The 18,814-nt window shown below is 45.8% G+C and overlaps 1 protein-coding gene across 1 annotated transcript in view; it reads right to left on the bottom strand.

Moving 5' to 3' along the window:
* CLIC6 (chloride intracellular channel 6) overlaps positions 1-2,017 on the bottom strand; it is a 45,473-nt gene extending 43,456 nt beyond the window's left edge. Inside the window, exon 1 of the mRNA XM_055313366.1 lies at positions 968-2,017. Within this exon, the coding sequence (XP_055169341.1) occupies positions 968-2,017 (1,050 nt within the window). The remainder of the gene's footprint in view (positions 1-967) is intronic.
* Between the last annotated feature and the right edge of the window lie 16,797 nt (positions 2,018-18,814).

Genomic DNA, 18,814 nt, shown 5'->3' with positions numbered 1-18,814 from the left:
TATGATTCAACATGCAATGCACATTCTTGACCTTATTATCTGCTGCTTTCCTGGTCTGGCCAAAGGTCTCCAGAAAGGGCTTTCTTTTTTCTTTTTTTTTCTTTCCTTTTCCTTTTCTTTCTTTCTCTTTCTTTCTTTCTTTCTTTCTTTCTTTCTTTCTTTCTTTCTTTCTTTCTTTCTTTCTTAACAAAGATCAGGATGTGTGTGAGCTACTGCTGGACCTTGCCCCATATTTCCGATGCCTTGTAGAAATGCCTATTTAAACTCAAAACTTTCTCAGTCATGTCCTATAGATTCTTTAACAAAAATCATCGCTCCCTTCACATTTGAAGCAAGACTGAAATATGAAATATAAAGGCAGATGAGGTTCAAGTCACCGGCACCTTGTATTCCTCCAAAACAAATGCTAAAACGCTCAACAATTTAATATTTAAATAAATCTCCACTTCCCTTCCAAATGCACCTCATGGATTCTACATACCAAAGAGGGAGATACCTTTTTTGGAACTGAAAACGTTGGCCAGCTCGGGGCCTCTGAAATTTGAGTCCTGGGGATACTTCTCACCTTACAACCTGTTAGCCTTTTTTTTTTTTTTTTCCATTTCAACTATTAGAGCTTTCCTTCGGGATGAATTGCTTTGAACATCAATAGGGCTCACTTTTTTTTTTTTTAATTTATTCTCCAATAATCTCCAGACTAGAAGGGCCAGTTAGGATTTTCAGAACAAAGGACAGTGGGATGCTGGGCCCACACCCGACTCCCCCCCCTCCACTACCCCCACCCAACCTCTTTGTTTCCAAACCCCCGCGTCTCCCCAAGCGCTCCGCAAGCTCCCGGTGACCCGGGCCGGGCCGCCTGCCTCCCTCCCTCCCTCCCTCCCTCCCTCCGTCCCGCGAACAGAGCCACGACCAGCGCCCCTGGAAGCCCCGACTCAGGGGGCGCGAGGGGCCGCGGAGCTCCGGGTACCTTCACGAAGAGGGTGATGTCGTGCTCCTGCCGCGGGGCGCCCTCCTCCGACGCCTCGCCGTCCTCCCCGCCGCCGTTCACCCGCGCCGCGTCGTCCGCGCCCTGCACGCTGCCCTCCTCCGCCAGGTGGTTGCCGAGCTCGGCCTCCGGCTCCTCCAGCTCCCCCGTCTCCTCCGGCTCCTCCAGCTCCCCCGTCTCCTCCGGCTCCTCCGGCTCCTCCTGCTCCCCCGGCTCCCCCGGCTCCCCCGGTTCCCCCGGCTCCTCCGGCTCCTCAGGCTCCTCCGCCTGCGCGCTGCCGTCGGGGGGCTCCTCCTCGCCCCCGCCCGGCGCCCCCGGGCCGCGCTCTCGCCTCTCCTGCTCCTCCGTCCCCTCCTGGGGTCCCCCCAGGTCCTCCACGGCTGCCGCCCTCGCGTCCCCCGCTTCCTCCGTCCCCGGGGTCCCCGCTGCACTCCGAGGCTCCCCTGCAAGCCCCCCGGGGGCCCCCTCAGTGGGCTGGGGGCCGAGGTCCCCTCCGTCGCCGGGCTCCCCCTGGGGCCCGTGCGCCCCTCCCGCCTGCTCCGCGGCTGCCATGCTCGCCCCCTGCGCCCCCTGCGCCCCCTGCGCCCCCGGACTGCCGCCGCCCGCTCCCTCCGGCCCTTGCTCCGCTGTCTCCTTCGCGTCGGGCTCCTCGGGCTCCTCGGGGCCCCCCCGCAGCTCCCCCGAGGCCTCGCCCTCCTCTCCCCGGGGGACCTCGGCGCACCCCGGGGCGCCCTCCTCGGCGTCCGCCTCGCCCGGCGCTGCGCCCGCGCCCCGCGCCTCGGCCCCCGGGTCACCGTGGGCGTCCGGCCCCCGCTCGCCCTTGCGCCCCGCGTCCGGATGGGCGCCTCCCGCGGGGCTCAGGGCGGCCGTGGCGGCTGCGCCCGCCCCCTCGCCCCGCGGCGCCCCCGGGGCTCCCTCGCCGGCCTCCGCCCGCTCCGCCTCCGCGCCCGCCTTCTCCGCGGTTGGCGCGGGGACCTCAGGCGGCCCCGGGGGCCCTGGGGGGGCGCCCTCCAGCTCCGCGGCCTCGGCCATGGCCGCAGCGCCCTGTCCGCCCCTGGGGAGCCCTCGGTGGAGCAGGTGCCCGCGGCCGCTGCGCCCCCTCCTAGGGCGCTCTGCGCCGAGCGCGGGACCTGCGGGGCAGTGACACGACCCCAAGACACCGCGCCCCCCTCCCGGATTTACGCTCTCTGGTGTCTCCTCCACCGCGACTTCGGCTCCCCGGTTGCTCGTACGCTTCCCACCCAGACTCTAATTCTGACCTGGGGCCCCCTGGAGGCGCGCGGGCCACGGAGGAGCTGGGGAAGGCCTCTTAGCTCCTGCACCCTTTGAAATGCCTGGCCTGCCGTCGGGGCTGCCCAGAAGTCAACGGTGCCAACTCCATCCCCCTGGGGCTTGGGCGGGGTTTGCATCCCATCCTCTCCCCTTGTTCGGTGGCCTGGGAGCCTGGCCAATGACAACCTTTCTCACGGCCCTTGTGGATTTCGGTGAAAAGATCCCGGTTCTACTGGCAGCTTGGGGTGTTTTCTGTAACGGCATCAAGTTCCAGAGCCATTTAAATCACCCCCCCAACACCCCACACTGGACACCCAAATACCTAATCTCCGCTTTCCCCCAGGGAGCCCGGCATTAAGCTTCTCAGTTGGTACCCAATGCAAATGCTCCTGTCCTGCCTCACTGTCCAAGAGCAAGGGTGGTAAATTTTGGAAGAAAAGAAACAGGGAGACCACCTTCCAATTTCTGCAGGCCATTCCTGAGAAGTTCCTGAGGCCCCCAAATAGGAGTAAGAGGAGCCAACTGAGCTGCTCTGACCAGAGATGGGCTCTGTTGTGTATGAGGGGTCCCCTCCTCAAGGTATGACAAGTGTGGGGGCCTTGCACTGGGGAAAGGTTAGATCCTTCATTTCCCTGTTTCCTGAACACTCTAAGAGTCTATCTTGCAGTCTCCTAAATTATCTAAACCCACGGCCACTGCTTTAGCCTGAGTTATGTGTTCAGGGCTTGGGGAGGTGGGGAGGTAACAATACAGGATTTGAAGAAGGGGTGCTGTGGAATTCACCGGGTTAGGAATCTCCGGGAATCACAGAGTGGACACCTTTTCCCCAAGAAGAGGAAGTTATGGTGAAAATTATGTAGTAAGTTATGAGCTAAGCCGAATTGTGTGGGTTACAGAGAGGACCCTGGCCCAGTCTAAATGTGGTGCAGCGGGGAGCCCAACTCAAGACTGATTTGAGTTGTCAAGCTCTTAGTGGCTTTGACACTGCCCTAAGACACGTCAGTCCATCGCATCCGCAGAGGGTTGTGTCATCACTAAAAGATCAGATGGTATCCTTGTTGTGGCTTGGAATCGCCGTTTGGCCAATCACCAGGATGACATCTCCTAATCCTTATTACCCATCACCACACACAGTGACAAGACAGGAGACAATGTCACCTAGCTTCACGCTTTCTCCAAGGTTGCGCCCTACCTGGAAAGGAAGGGGCCAGAAGCTTCGTCACCACAAAGCGTGGCACGTCTGCTCAAAGCACAGCACTGGGGGATCCCTGGGTGGCTCAGTGGTTTGGCGCCTGCCTTTGGCCCAGGGTGCGATCCTGGAGTCCTGGGATCAAGTCCCGTGTCAGGCTTCCAGCATGGAGCCTACTTCTCCCTCTGCCTGTGTCTCTGCCTCTCTCTCTCTCTCTGGCTCTCACTCTCTCTCTCTCTCTCTGTCTCAAATAAATAAATAAATAAATAAATAAATAAATAAATAAATAAATCTTTAAAAAAAAAAAAAAAGCACGGCACTGAACCCTGTGAGCTAGACACATGGGACAGAGACTCTGCTCTGCAAAAGCTTCAGTCGCCTGGAAAGGGAGTCCCGCAACATCCACTGGGCAAGACAGCCATCAGCCTTATTTCTTAGGGAAGGACAAAACCAGCACAGTCAGCCCCCAACAGCAAACACAGGACAGGACCTACGCAAACCCTGTTAAGCCACATGTATTTCAGAAAACAGAATTCTTAGAAAGATGATTGAGTGTTTACAGTGTTTATTTCATAACATGGTACCCCGCCCTGTGATCAGACACATTAATATTTCTGAATGACACCAGCGAGCATCCACATTAGATGGAATATATAGAGACCACACATAGCTTTAGGGACCCTAGTTCAAGTTCAGCCCCAAATGAGTTCTGGCCAGTCTGGCCTGTGCTTCCAGATGACGTCCCCCCAAAGCTTGCAGTTTTCAGAGTTTTTTGGATTTCAGAATGTATACATGTATTGTGGTCCTGTGACCCACTGAAGGGCTCTAGGTTTATTTGCTCTACTTGGAAACATCCGAGAGTAGTTCCATCTCTAAGTTTCTTCTTAATAACAAACCAACTGTCTCCAATGCTCTGTTTCCACAAAGAACCAAATTCAAGGCACATATGTATGTGAGTAACAATGTTCCATGAACCTTAATTCAAACGAAGATTACAGAAATGTTTTGGTTATAGGAAGGCTGGCATCTCTGAAAAAAAAAACCCTCCTTTTGAACAAGACAAGACATGATTAACTCATGAATGCAAACACTGCAGTTGACTGACTGGCTGAAAGCTAGCCCCAGGTAGTGTCCTTGTAGAAAAACAACATTAATAAAGTCTATCCCGTCCTAGCAACTGATCCTGCATATCCACAAAGCGGTTTTATTCTATAAGATTAGGATTTATTTTTGCATACTGCCTGGATTCATTTCCCCACGTTGACATTGGCTTTCAAAATAACATCATGCCATCTGTAGACTGTCGACTCTTTCACATTTTAATAATAGTTTTAATAAACAATCATTAAATGTTTACATCACATAATTCGGCAAATTTATTTTCTAGAATTAAACAAATACATTATTTTTAAATGAATACCGGCTCAAAGCTAAAAATAGAGACGACAGAGAATAACAGAGCTCTTGACAATTTTTCTGTAATCTCATTACTCATAATAAACACTTTTTTCATTTTTGAGAGAGAGAGAGACTGTTCTAGACACTGGGCATAGAGCAATATATAAAACTGAGAAGTTCCCCTCCCTTGCAGGGTTTTAGGATGGAGCAAAAAAGAAATAAGTAGGCAATTAAGCCAGACACCCTTGCATAATGTTAAGCTTTATCTAGACTTACACTCTTATACTCATGTGCGTGCACACACACATACACATACTGAAAACCTTAACTCCTTTCACTCACACCCCTCATCCAAGCTACCAATAAATCCTATTATCTCTGCTTTCTAAAACATATCCAGAATCCAACCTCTTCTCTCTACCTCCACTTGCTACCCCACTGGACCAAGCCACCATTACCTCCAGTCAGGTCCCCTGGTTTTCCCTTGCATTTCCAGTCTGTTCTCCACCCCATAGCCAGATGGCCCCCTCTTTGAAATCACAAGTCCTCCAGGCCACTTTCATGCTTGAATCCTTTCCTTTTTTGAAAACAATTTTTTAATTTATTTTTTAAGATTTTGTTTCTAAGAAATCTCTACACCCATCATGGGGCTCAAACTCACAACCCTGAGATCAAGAGTCACATGCTCTACCCACTGAGCCAGCCAGGCGTCCCTATGCTTGAAACCTTTCAAAGGCTTCCTGTCTCACACCAAGAAAAAGTCAACTCCTTGTGTATCAAGTATGCATCCTATAAAATCAGGCACCCTAATCTCTTTCTGGCCTCAGTTGGCTTCTTACACGTCAGCCTTTCCCTGTTGCCAGAATTTGCTGGTCATTCGTCTGCCTGGATGCTTGCCCTACATCCTTGTAGCTCACCCCTTAACTTGTTGAGATTTTTCATAAGCTATTTTCTCTAAGCACCCTATTTTATTTTATTATGTTATTTTTGTGGTGATAACACTTAGGGTCCATCCTCTTAGCAATATACAATCTGATATTGTTAACTACGGTGACATTGGGGTACATTAGGTCTCCGGAACTTACTCATCTTGCATCACTGGAACTTCGTGCCCTTGACCAACATCTTCCTATTTTCCCCTTCCCCTGCAGCCTTTGGTAACCACCATTCTACTCTCTGTTTATATGAGTTTGACTGTTAAGATTCCACATATAAGCGGGATCATGTGGTGTTTGCCTTTCTGCCTCTGGCTTATTTCACTTAGAAGGCCCTGTGGGTTTGTCCATGTTGTCACAAATGGCAGGTTTCCTTTCTTTTTAAAGACTGAATGATATTCCATTGTGTGTACACACCACGTTTTCTTTATCCATTCATCCATCCAAGGATATTGACGTTGTTTCCATCACTTGACTATTGTGAGTAGTGCCGCAGTGATCATGGATAATCTATTTTAAAGCTCAATTCCTACTCCCTGTCAGCCTTTTCGGTCTTACTTTTCCCATAGCAGTTATCTCCATATGACATATCATGTATTTTGCTTATTTAATATCTGTGTCCTCCATCCCACCCACCCACCCCCCCAAGGCCATGGTGGTGCCATGCAGCCAGGGGATTCTGTTTGTCACTGCCTAGAACAGGACTGGGCACATCGTAGAAGCGTAATAAATACTGAATAAGTGAATTACACGTAGGCTTACAAATATATATGTATCAACTTGAACGGGTTTTCAAAAATACTTGCCTCAGTTGGTTTTATACTTCAGGGGACAAGCGAATGTCACAAGACACACTGTTCACAGGAATTCTTATCTAGTGACTTTGGTGAATACTTCAGCAGATACTTTTAATTATTAGCAGAGGCCAAGTCAGTTCATACACAGAAACGCAAAAGGAAATACCAAATAAACAGAAACGTGAAGGTCGAGGTGAAGTTGCTTAGAGGTTTGCACATCGTTACCTCGGCAGCCAGCACCAGATTAGCTATTTAAATACCAAGGGGGGGGGCTTAGACAGAGGTGACAGATTCAAGGCTGGGGGGCAAGAGGCAAAAGTACTGGTAATTAAGTAGCTTTTAGTAATTACAGCGCTTTCCTACCATAGATTATGAGCATTCGTGCAGCAGGATAACACAGGGATTACCAAGGAAAAACTCAAGGGCTTGTAACAGAACAACTTAAAGATTTGTTGTTTTGCTGTTTTTCCAGAACAAATGGACTCATTTCCATAGAGATCTCCTCTTTCTCTAGCAGGTGTCTGTTCCTTTGGGAAAGACCCTTGGGATTTCAATGTATGTATAACATTGAGATCACAGGATGCATTATGACTGAATGGAAGTCCCCTTGCACTGATTTCCCTTCAAACAGCAGCTCTGCCTCCCCTAAGATAGGCCCAAAACTGCCTTGATGTCTCTGGCTTTACCCAGTTAATTGTAAAGGTATATTTCAGTTAAAAGAAGACTATGGGGATGCCTGGGTGGCTCAGTGGTTGAGTGTCTGCCTTTAGCTCAGGGAGTGATCCTGGAGTTCCAGGATTGAGTCCCACATCAGTCTCCTACGAGGAGTCTGCTTCTCCTTCTGCCTGTGTCTCTGCCTTCTCTCTGTGTCTCTCATGAATAAATATATAAATCTTTAAAAAGAAAAAAGAAAAAAGAAGACTATGGCTGGAGTGCCACGGAGGAGCATGGACTCTTGATGTCAGGATTGTGAGTTAAAGCCCCACATTGGGTGTAGAGATTACTTTAAAAAGTAAAATCTTAAAAGAAGGAGGAGGAGGAGGAGGAGAAGAAGAAGAAGGAGAGGGCTATTGCTGAAGAAACTGCCTAAACCAGAAGGCAGGGTTTGAGGCACAGATACACCATCTTACAAGTCAATAAGGGCATTACACAAATCAACATGAATAATGCCATTGTGGGTTCTCAGATCAAACTGTTGCCTGATTTAAATCCCACTTTATCTTGTGTTAACTGTGGGATCCTGACTAAGTTTTTTATCTAGAACAGAAGACATTGTAATAGGACCATGGCCATTGTAAGTCAGAGAATGTACAGATCATACGCAGCACAGCACTTGCTGACATTGTGACCTCATTGTTAGTATTGTCCCGGAGGACACATCTTGACAGAACAGTGTATTAAAGTGTTGGAAAAGCCATGACACTTCATCCTACTTAGCCCATGACAGTCCTGGGTTATCCTGTTGACTCAGGAGCATAACCATAAAAGCACCCCCTGCATCCCACTCACAAATATGCCTTAGTTTGGACAATGAATCATATGGTCACCCTACCATGAACTCACCTAGCTAGTGAAAATTTTTTCTGTTTTCCTTCCACATGATCTTGCACTGTTCTCAAAACAAACTGGTTATGGAACAAATACCTGTTGGATGAGAGAAGAGATTTTTGACAAAGATGGGGAGAGAGGGGGAAAGGAAGAGGGGGAAGAGAAGAGGAGAAGTCGCCAAAATTATATTACAAACCACTTGCTGAAAGCCCCTCTGGAAAGGCAGCCTACAGTCTGGAAGGCAAAGACAAAGTCATGTTGCAGGGCTCATGGTCAGTAGAGAGAGAAGGATAGGGGTGGAAGGTGTGGACACCCATGCCAAGCAGGCTCCTGGGCCCCCCAGTTCCAGCCTCTTATTCTCACATCACCTTCACTCTGACCCCAGGAAGAGCAGTAACAATCCTGCTGCGGATAAAAACAATACCAAAACTCAAGACTGAAAGCCAGTTTTATTTATTTATTTTTTTGAAAGCCAGTTTTAAACCTTCAACTTCTATCTATAAATTTTTTTCGAAGCATTTTGGTATTTTTCTCAAACTGTCCAGTCTTTTGTATTTCCTCTGTATATGTTGTAGAAACTCACTTTTCTTTTAACTCTAAATTCCCAAGTTTTTCTCTCCTCCCTCTAGTCCTCCAGAGTCCTGAAATCCTTAGCAATAGATTGATAGAGGTGTATGTGAACACTGAGCTTCAAATAGGGGCAGTTATGTCTCTCGTGGGACATCTGGTAATGTCTGAACACACTTTTTGGTTGTATGACTGGACACTGCCACTGGCATCTAGTGAGTAGAGGCCAGGTGTGCTACTACACCTCCTCCCGTGCACAGGATAGTCCCTCTCACCCCGGAGAATTAACCAGCCCTTAATGTCAATTGTTGGGTGAGAGGCAGTCTAGCCTCCCTCCAGCCCCCTGATTACAGGGATTTCCATAGAAAATGCCTTAATCTCATATATTGACAGTTCTAGGGGCATGGGGTAGTAGAGGAGGGCATGTTGTGTTGTGTCTGGGGGTTGTCACTCCTCAAAACTTCTCCTCGCAGATTACTAATGAATCTTGATGAGAAGCTCTTTAAAATGATAGATTATGAGATTTGAATCTAGAAGTCTAGGCTCAGCTCCTAATTCTGCTGCTAACTGGCTGTATTATATTGGGCAAGCCACTTCTTGGTGACAAACCTACTGCCCTAGGTTTCTCTGAGCATTGAAAGAGAAAATGTCTACAGCATTTTGTAAACCTGGATGTTTCTGTACAATCACCAAGTGATATTGATTTGCTTTCAGGTGGTGATCCAATTGACTGGTCCTATTGTTTTTCACTGTCTAGATATTGGAATGGACCTCTTCTATAACACAGGACATTTATCTAAAATATTAATCTCTTGATACTTGTCAAAATGCCAGCTTTCATGGCCCTGGGCATTCATTGACACGTAAGGGCTTAGAAAATTCAATTTTCTAAACTTCTATTCCTTACAGGAAACACTGGGGGAAAAAGTTATCTTTTTCCAGATAGGAAAAAAGGATGGGGCTAAAGAGAAAAGATGATACTAGAGCATGCCTTGTTCCTACACATCCGGAAAATACCCCTCATCTGCGGGAAGCCAGATAAGCTCTGAGTGGCTAAGAGAAGCCTCAGCTGGCCAGATTTGAGACTTTCAAAACTTTTGTTTTTATCATTTTACCTAACTATAGGTTCATGAAAAAGTGAGCACCACATCACAAAATTCAGTTATCATCTCTATATAATATAGTCATGAGTCTGTCCTTTAGAAAAACCATTTCTATTCTACGCACAGCATTGAGAAGACCTACCTATACATCCATCATCCAATGCATCCATCCATCACCCTTCTATTCATCCATCATCCTTCCACCCATCCATCCATCCATCCATCCATCTCCTTCCATTCATCCAACTATCATCCTTCCATCCATCCATCCATCCATCATCCACCACACTACAAACTTTTTCTGAGGACCTTTTTTTGTGACACAGACTCAGCTAGTGTTGGAGAAATAAACACAACTGGAACAAGGGTCCCACCCTACTATGGAAAAACCTTACTGAACTTGTTCATTGCTGATGTTTCAAGCCATGCTTCATCAGTAACTTTGATTATGCATTTGTTTATTTTGAAGATGTTTAACCACAGTCTATAAACTCAAATATGCCAAGACCCTGTTTTGTAAAAATATTTTTGCTGCTCGTATTTTGAAACAGACTTCTTTAAAACTTGGAGCCAATTGTTTGAAATGTATTTTTGTTCACGTATTTAGCACACTTAGAATGAAATCATTTAGCTCATGACTTTTACCCCCCCCCCCCAAATCTTACTAACATTTGAGCTTTCCTTTTTAATTTGGTTGAGTTTGATTGGACCAGAAGGAGATAAAGGCTTTGAAGGATGGTCTACCAGGGTCTCAGCTCTGTCGGCACATTCCCCTGGAGGTGCATATGTGTGATCAGGAAAGTGGTGAACTCAGTGACCTAGGGGAGTTCCTTTCACTTGATGGGACATCACTGTGAATGAGGCTCTCAAATCAGATGATTGTGGGGTTCCTTCAGCACTCCAATTCTATAACCTATGATCTCACATCTCATATATTTGGAAATCACTAATCAGAACGGAACAAAGCTCAGAATCAGGAAGTGAGCAGAAAAGGTGTCCCTGAGCCAAAAACAATATAACTGAGTTTGCCTCCTACAGTGTGAGTGTTTTTCCCCAAGGATGAGCAACTGAGCTCTCATACCAAGCCCATGACTCTATCCTAAATTCAATCTAACCTATTTTCTGGTGTCTTGATCCAGAACACATCAGAAACAGCACAAAAGGAAGGCTGAAACAGTCATCTTCATGAAAACAAAATCCTTAAATGAAAAGCAAAAGAATGCTTACAGTTTTAAGTTTCAGCTAGCCATGAGGTTGGCTTCCTTATTTCAAATGAACCAAGAAAATGACTTTTTCATTGAAAAAAAGAAAAGAGGAACCCAAGGAACACGGGAAGGAAGAGGGAAAGAGGGAGAGGAGGAGGGAGAGAGAGAAGAAGGGAGGAAAGAAAGGAAGGAAGACCCTTATATGCGTGGCACATAGTACAGAATAATGAACCAAAATCTCAAAAGCAGGCTGGTGGTTGTGTGTACTGGGTGGAAAAAAACAATGTGGATGTTTGCTTATATTTTATTATATTTATTTATTAAACGGAATATATTTTATTATATTTATTTATTAATGGCATAATCGGGACAAAATCCCATATGTAAATATTTAGGGTACAGTGATTTTATATGAATAAATTATATACATATATTATAATTATCCTTCTAGAATGTAAAGCATTACAGTACCAATTAGAAATTTAACTAGAAATTTACATGACACAGTGATTTCTGCCCTTTATACTTCCTTTATGACAACCTAAATTAGGTTTAAAATTCTTCCATAATTCTATTGCAGGTATGGTTACTGGGAGCAAAATCAAAGACCTTAAAAATTGTTCTGTCCATTTCCCTCTTATAGAGAATATTATGCATTCTTCCACTATTTGGAGCATTTTTATACACTTTTATACATTTTTTAAACCATTTAATTATCTCAAAACCCCCGGGAGGTAGTCACTGTCCTGGAGTAGAAATAGAGGATGCCACCCACTGAAACAACATGGAATTGAACTGGGTTAAATTATGAGTTGTAGATTTGACCCTTTCACATGATTTTTTTCTGAAATATTTCCCCTGAGGATGACTTGATCACTTTCAGGCCTTGTATAAAAGTAACAATCATAATAACCATCCCTGATGGTCATAAAATAAGATTGTTGTGCCCCACTTTTTTCCCAGCTTTATTGAGATATAATTGAAGCACCACATTGTGTGAGATTTAAGACATACAACATGATGATTTGACACACATATATATTGCGACACGATCACCACAATAAGGTTACTTAACACCTCAAGTAATTACCGTTTTTTGGTGTGATGATCAGCGTTTCAGATCTGCCCTCTTAGCAACTTTTAAGTACACTTCAAGGATATTTTCAAGTATATTTCAGGACTGTTAACTGTAATCACCTGGCTGTACATTAGCTGCACAGAACTTACTGATCCAACCAGTGGAAATTTGTACCCTTGAATCAGTATCTCCCCATTTCCTCACCCCCAGCCCCCAGAGAGCACCAGTGTATTCTCTGTTCCTGTGAGTTCAGGTTTTGCAGATTCTACATAGAAGTGAGGTTGTGCTCTGCTTTTATGTAGAACTCTATTTGGGGACCTTGCCTCCCTAGTGTGCAGGTGGCTGGCTTTGGGCCACAGCCTCCATCCTGCAGGCTCACCAGGAAGACTGCTGCCCAAATCCCACTCCTATCCCTGCCAGCCTTGTGAACACTGCTGCCAAGTTTTGTTCTCTTTTCTCTTGTTTATTTATTTTCCCTTAAAAATGGGGCCTATTAGCGCCCCAGAATCTGAGGTCCTCCCTGTTCCTTAGCTTATAAACAATTGCTCCACCAGAAGCAGTGATGGGAGGCACAAGTACCTTCCTCAGACCCTATACTGTAGCCCTAAAACAATAAAATATTCTGGAAAGATCCCAGTACTAAAGGTGTTCTTGGCAGAGGAATTTGAAAAACACCAAGTGACATGGAGATCTCCATGGCACCTGGAACTCTTAACATGTCCAAAAGCAGCAGGTGGGGTTCTGGAGAGCACTGTCAACAGGTGTATAGTCCTGACTTCCTTCTTACTAGGACTTGGGGCAAGTTACTTGGGGCAAGTTAGCCTGTGTGCTTTCCTCTTCCATGGTATGGGTCCTCCTACTAGGGATGTTATGAGTCAATGTGTACAAAGTATCACCGATCCTCATTATTTGAGGATTTAAACACGTGGTAAAACTTTTTTTCTTTATTTGTATACATTTGCAGCCACATTTGTACTTGTGAATATTTATAACCCAAAAATCAAGTTAGTCCGACAATTCACCAGCCCTTTTTCTACTGAAACAGGGATAGCAATTTTCTCACCAAGAAAAGAAAAAGAAATACATCCTTATCATCCATCTGGAAGATTCCCTCTGGAAGGCTCCTGACTACCTTTGTAAATGGAAACCAGCTTTTTTTCAAAACCCCATTTCATATTTCACAGATGACATTCATGGCATTTATTAACATACAGGATTGTCTTTAAACAAAATTTCAAACTAAGTCCAGGGCAGACCAGCCCTACTTTCTCCCTCTTTCACTTGCACTTGGCTTCTGGGTGTCTTTGGACAAGTTGCCCAGCCTTACAACTGGGAAGTGACCCCTGCCCTGCTCTCACAAATTACAAGGTTATTTGGGGCCAAACAAGAAGTCTGTGTGAACAAAATTCGGGTAAGTCATCTGCATCAGACTAGTAGTGCTCACAGGCAATGGTATCCAACCCCAGCTGTGCCTCACAATGACAGAGGTGCCGAGGGAGTGTGCCAGAATGAAAGATCCCCTGGCTCTGTCTCCAGAAATGATTTATCCAATGGGTCAGACTGGAGGCCCTGATGTCTGTTCTGTTCGTTGTCTCACGTTCTTTTGGGTTTGGGAAGAACGCCCTGGAATCACACATCTACACCTTTGTGTGAACTTGGGTCAATGAGCTATGTTCCAAGGAACATTTACACTTCAGGTCCCTACCTCTATTTGGGAAATAAAAGCTTTGCGCCCATGAAGATGTTAAGGCACCCAAGAGCAAGTGACATTTTCAGGTAGACAATCTGACAGTTCCCTGAAGTTAGCCCACCTGGGACCTTCAATGAAAGAATAAAAGAGGGATCCCTGGGTGGTGCAGCAGTTTGGAGCCTGCCTTTGGCCCAGGGCGCGATCCTGGAGACCCGGGATCGAATCCCACGTCGGGCTCCCGGTGCATGGAGCCTGCTTCTCCCTCTGCCTATGTCTCTGCCTCTCTCTCTCTCTCTCTGTGTGTGACTATCATAAATTAAAAAAAAAAGTTTAAAAAATTTAAAAAAAGAAAGAATTAAACGAAGGCATATTTTGGCCATCTGGGTGTTTATAGTGAAGAAATAAATAAGGAACCTGGTAAGTGTGAAAGCATTGTTGGACACGTGGCAGTCAGAGAGGGAGGAAATTCTAGATTATTTGGAAAAGTGAGAAAAGGGGTGAACTGCTAGATTTCAAAGCAACCCTATTTGGAGAAGACTTTGCATTTTTTGGATGTAATTATTCTTCCTTATAAATCTAAGTGGTTTACAAGGCATTACTGGTCTGCATGTCCCTGGTGCACTTATGTGCATTACACCTGAAAAAATCCAGTTGGGTGAGTGCAGGAGCATTCGATACACACAAAACTTGAAAGCTGTTTTATAAGCTTGTCTTTAAACCAGGAAGTTGAATTTTCCCAGAATCACACTGGCTCATGTTTCAACAGAAACTCCAGGCTCACAAAATACGGGTTCCGGGTGTATTTCTCTACCCCTCACTAACCGATTCTTCCCTTTTTTTTTTCTTTTGCTTTAAGTGTGTGTGCACTGCTATAAATTCAGGTGGGAGTTCTCCTAGGTTGAAATGAAGAGATGTTTCACCTCTCCAAGGACTTTGGGGGCTTTGTTCAAGTTTTCTTTCATGGGATTTGAAGGCATAATTGTTGCACTGCTGTAAGCTGAGCACTTTCTGAAGTCACAGAAGCAGCTCACGACCAGGCACCTGCCTGAAATAGGCAGCGTATGCACTCAACAACAGCTGGGAGCCAGCGGAGAGACAGACCTGGGCCCTGTCTCTGTGAATATGGAAGTCAGAAAAAAAATAAAATTGATCAGCTATCCTCTTTTTAGGGTTGTAGCAGGCACATGAGCTGGATGTTCTAATTACAACAAGGCACCATAATCGAAGTACCCAAAGGGCACAAGGACAGAATTTGGGAGGTTGCTGGGGGGAAAAAATAATATTTTTACATGCACAAAACTCAAATTTGCCAATTCCTTCCATGGTGAATATAAGGAAGAAACTATTGCAATAATTATAGCTGTGGCTTTATCCCCAACACAAATCAGAGACATTTTTGTAACTCATTCCAGACGTGAGCTATTTTAAAGTGTCATTTCCATTCCTCACTACTTCGAAATTTCAGTAGTTACCAGACCTGCCTCTGGAGTTCATGTAATGGGTTCATAAAGAAATGCCTGTATTGCTCCTTCATTTCTTCTTATATTTCTTCTTAATCACACATTTCTTCTTGCTGTCTGCTCATTCCATTTCAGTATAATTGGCTTCCTTTGAGATCCTATGTGTTTTTATCTTAGGCATTGAAAGCATTCAAAGAGAGCTCACCAGGCTAGCAAAGGGATCCATCACTCACAGAAGAGGTCAAGAACCCTTGAACTAGAATTTCTCGGTGGTATTTTAAGTAAGCCACATATGTGTGTTTTAAGAGGGGTACCAGTTACACAGGTATATTTATTTGTCAAAATTATACCTTTAATGAAAACCATCTAAATGTGCTTGCACATGGATAGACAAACTGCTCTATCTGTACAAAGGAAATACCCCTCAGTAATCAAAAGGTCCGGCTATTGATACGTACAACAACATAGATGAATCTCAAATGCATTATGAAAAATGGAGGAAAAAAAGAAAAAGAAAAATGGAGGAAGCTAGACTACGTAACATATCATTCCATTTATATGGCATTATTTCTAAGCCAAAACCATACAGACAGAAAACAAATCAGTGGTTGACCAAGGGCAGGGAGTGGGGGCATTGCTGGCACAGGTGCAAGGGGATTTCTGGAGATGGATGAAATTTTTGTATTGCAATGTATGTAAATTTACCTTAAACTGCTATGATTATACCCATATATTAGTTGCCTCAATATCCCCTGTCTTCCAGCTTTCCTTGAAGATGCAAGTGAGTGGCAGCCCCATCCTGAGCATGAAGGGCAGACCAGACCTCTCCCGTTCCTTCCTCTGTGGCTGGCTTCTCTGGTCCCCTAGGGCACCCAAGTTCCCATGTCCACCTGCTGCATCTCCTCCCTTCCTCATTTCCGCCTCTTTTCCATTGTTTTCCAAACACACCACCCCACAGAAGGTAGTTGACATAGTTAGGACATAATTTATAGCCCAAACTTGTACACTGGTAAAAATGAAGGCAATTATGCTTGGGCTACAGGTGTAAACCACAAGATTGACCCAGCAAATGAGGACCTGCAGCTTCATGACACGAGAGACATGGTTTACTTAAGAATCGGGGCTAATGGTGAGCACTGGGAGTTGGTTACATCAGACCCACATGGGATCAAAAAAAAAAAAAAAAAGCAAAAAAATTGACATACCGATTCTTAAGGGCTTTAGATCATTCCTGGCTCCAGAAGGAGTCACTGGGTACACCTGCTCCGTCTAGCATGGCTCCTCTACTCTCTCTCCGCCTTGTCCTGAATTCTCCCCCTAAACTTACTCACACTCATCCCAAAAAGGCCCAGCAACAGGCTTCTGCTGGTCAGTTCTCCCTCCTGATATCTGCTCATGAGCTCCAAAACAGAGGCAATCACACTAGTGAAACCATCTCGTTTCAACCTTTGAGACCTCTATGAGGTACCCGGAATTACTATCCCCATTTTAAAAATGAGCAGGTTGAGATTCAGAGGTGTCAACTATCTCTGGCAAGTGGCAGAGCCAAGAGTCCAAGCCAGGCCCCTCAGACAGTGCCGGGGACGTGCAAACCCCTACACCTGGCTGCAGTCAGGCTTGCCTCGCCCAAGGACACCTCGTGCCAATGTCAGGCACATGCTTGCTATGTGCCTGGCTACCCACCTGCTAGATTTAATTGTTTAAACAACCAAATTAACTCAGCAGCTGACAAATAACCTGGTTATTTCCATGGCATTCAAACTTCAGGAGCTTAAATAAGCAGTAAAGGTCGGTGCAAGCTTATGAACACAGATTCAGGAATCAAGACAACATTCCTGTTCTTGGCTTCTCGAGTCATGATAACCTTGTTTTGAAGTTCAAAGTCATTTCCCTTCTAGACTTTGAAACTCAGGCTTGACCCCACACCAGGTTGTTTCTCTATGCCTCCAAATCTGTGAACACAAATTGAAAACATGGATGGAAAATTTGGGTGGTTTTCATTTTCTACCCAATGGGCAATGGGCGTAGATTGGAGAGTTAGAAAGGCCTCCAAAGCAGGCTTAAATTTTTCCATTTTATCCAAATGCTTGAGAATAAGAAGAAACCATCATGGGTGTATGTAACTGGCAGCCCCCTCTTTTCTAGTGGAGGTGTTGACCAGCCAGAAGGTAGGAACATGAAGTGAACTTTTCCCATGGAAATGATGTGATAAGTGGAGAACGAGTGTCCAGAGAAGTTTCCTCATGTGAGTCCTGAGAGAGAGAGCCAAAGAAGGGAGGAGGAGGGAAGCAAGGTCCTTTCCTAGACCAGAATTAAACTACCACAAATTATCATAAAAATGAGTGAGTTTCTAGAATCTTTCCGCGCTTTTCTGCACTCTCTTCCAAGGTCCTAACATTATTCTTGGGAGGTCCAGGCTCTCCGTTTTCTCTTACACCACCATGAGGACTCCCTGCCCATTCTCTCTTTCTCTCTTCATCCTAATCACCTTCCATACCCCTCAAACCTGAACTCTTATCCTTTCGTTGTTGTTAAGTTCTGGTAAGTGTTGGGAAGCACTAACAGCAAACTCATATGATGCTGGCTGAGTGCCAAGCACTGTTTTAAGTACATAACATACATTAAATCGTGTGATTCTTACGATGATCTTCCAGGTAAATACTATTACTACCACTTCACACTAAAGATGAAGAGACTGGCACAGAGAGGGTAAGTAATTTGCCCAAGGTCATCCAGTTGCAAAGCAGCAGAGCCCAGCAACATACCACCACCCAGACAGCTTGGCTCCAGAGTCTGTGAACTTAACTCTACGAACTTAACCCTTCCTAGTATTTGGGAAGCATGGACTTAGTGCCAGTGTACAGCATGTATCTATATTTAGGCCCGAGATATGCCCTGAGACCTGCTGGTGTGTCAGTCACTGTGCTAGGGCTGGGGACACAGGGGTGGCAAGGCCACATAGCCCATGCCCAAATGGAGCCACACTCCTGGAAGGCCTCAGACAAATTAGCCAAGCAATTACAACACAGAGGAAATAAATGTTTCTATTAGGACCATGCAGGAGGGGCGCCCAACCCTGACGTGGTACTGGCCAAGTGTGGAGTGAAGCTCCATCAGGTCTTGGGTCCACCTGAAAAATGAATAGAAATTTAGCTGGTGGTCAAAAAAAGGTAGGAGATAGCATTCTGGGCAGAAGAGTGAGCATGGGGAAACTCAGAGCAAGAAAAAAAAACCCTCAGTGAGGATGGAGCTGAGCCTGGACGAGCTAAGGCCAGTCAGGCGAAGGGCAGAGAGCCCTGCAGAGGCAGGCAAGGATCACGCCTTGAAGGGCCCTGTAAGCCCCATCAGAAAGTCTGGGCTTTATCCAGAGAGCATTGCAGCATCCCAAAGGGTGGTCCACTGGGGACAAAATGAACAGATGTGCCTCTAGGGATCGCACTTGCAGGAAGGGGCTGGAAGGATGTGGCCACAGTCCAGGATAGGGCCCGCTCTCTGCAGATCTTCCTGATAAGTGGAAAGCTCCAACCTGGGAGTCTGGCCCTGTAACAATCGTTCTGGACTCAACATCAAGGGGTGAAGGAATGGGG

Source organism: Nyctereutes procyonoides, unplaced genomic scaffold (assembly GCF_905146905.1).
Source record: "Nyctereutes procyonoides isolate TBG_1078 unplaced genomic scaffold, NYPRO_anot_genome, whole genome shotgun sequence".
Taxonomy (NCBI): Eukaryota; Metazoa; Chordata; class Mammalia; order Carnivora; family Canidae; genus Nyctereutes; species Nyctereutes procyonoides.
Note: the sequence above shows the minus strand (reverse complement) of the source record. Positions and strands in the feature narration are given on the sequence as shown.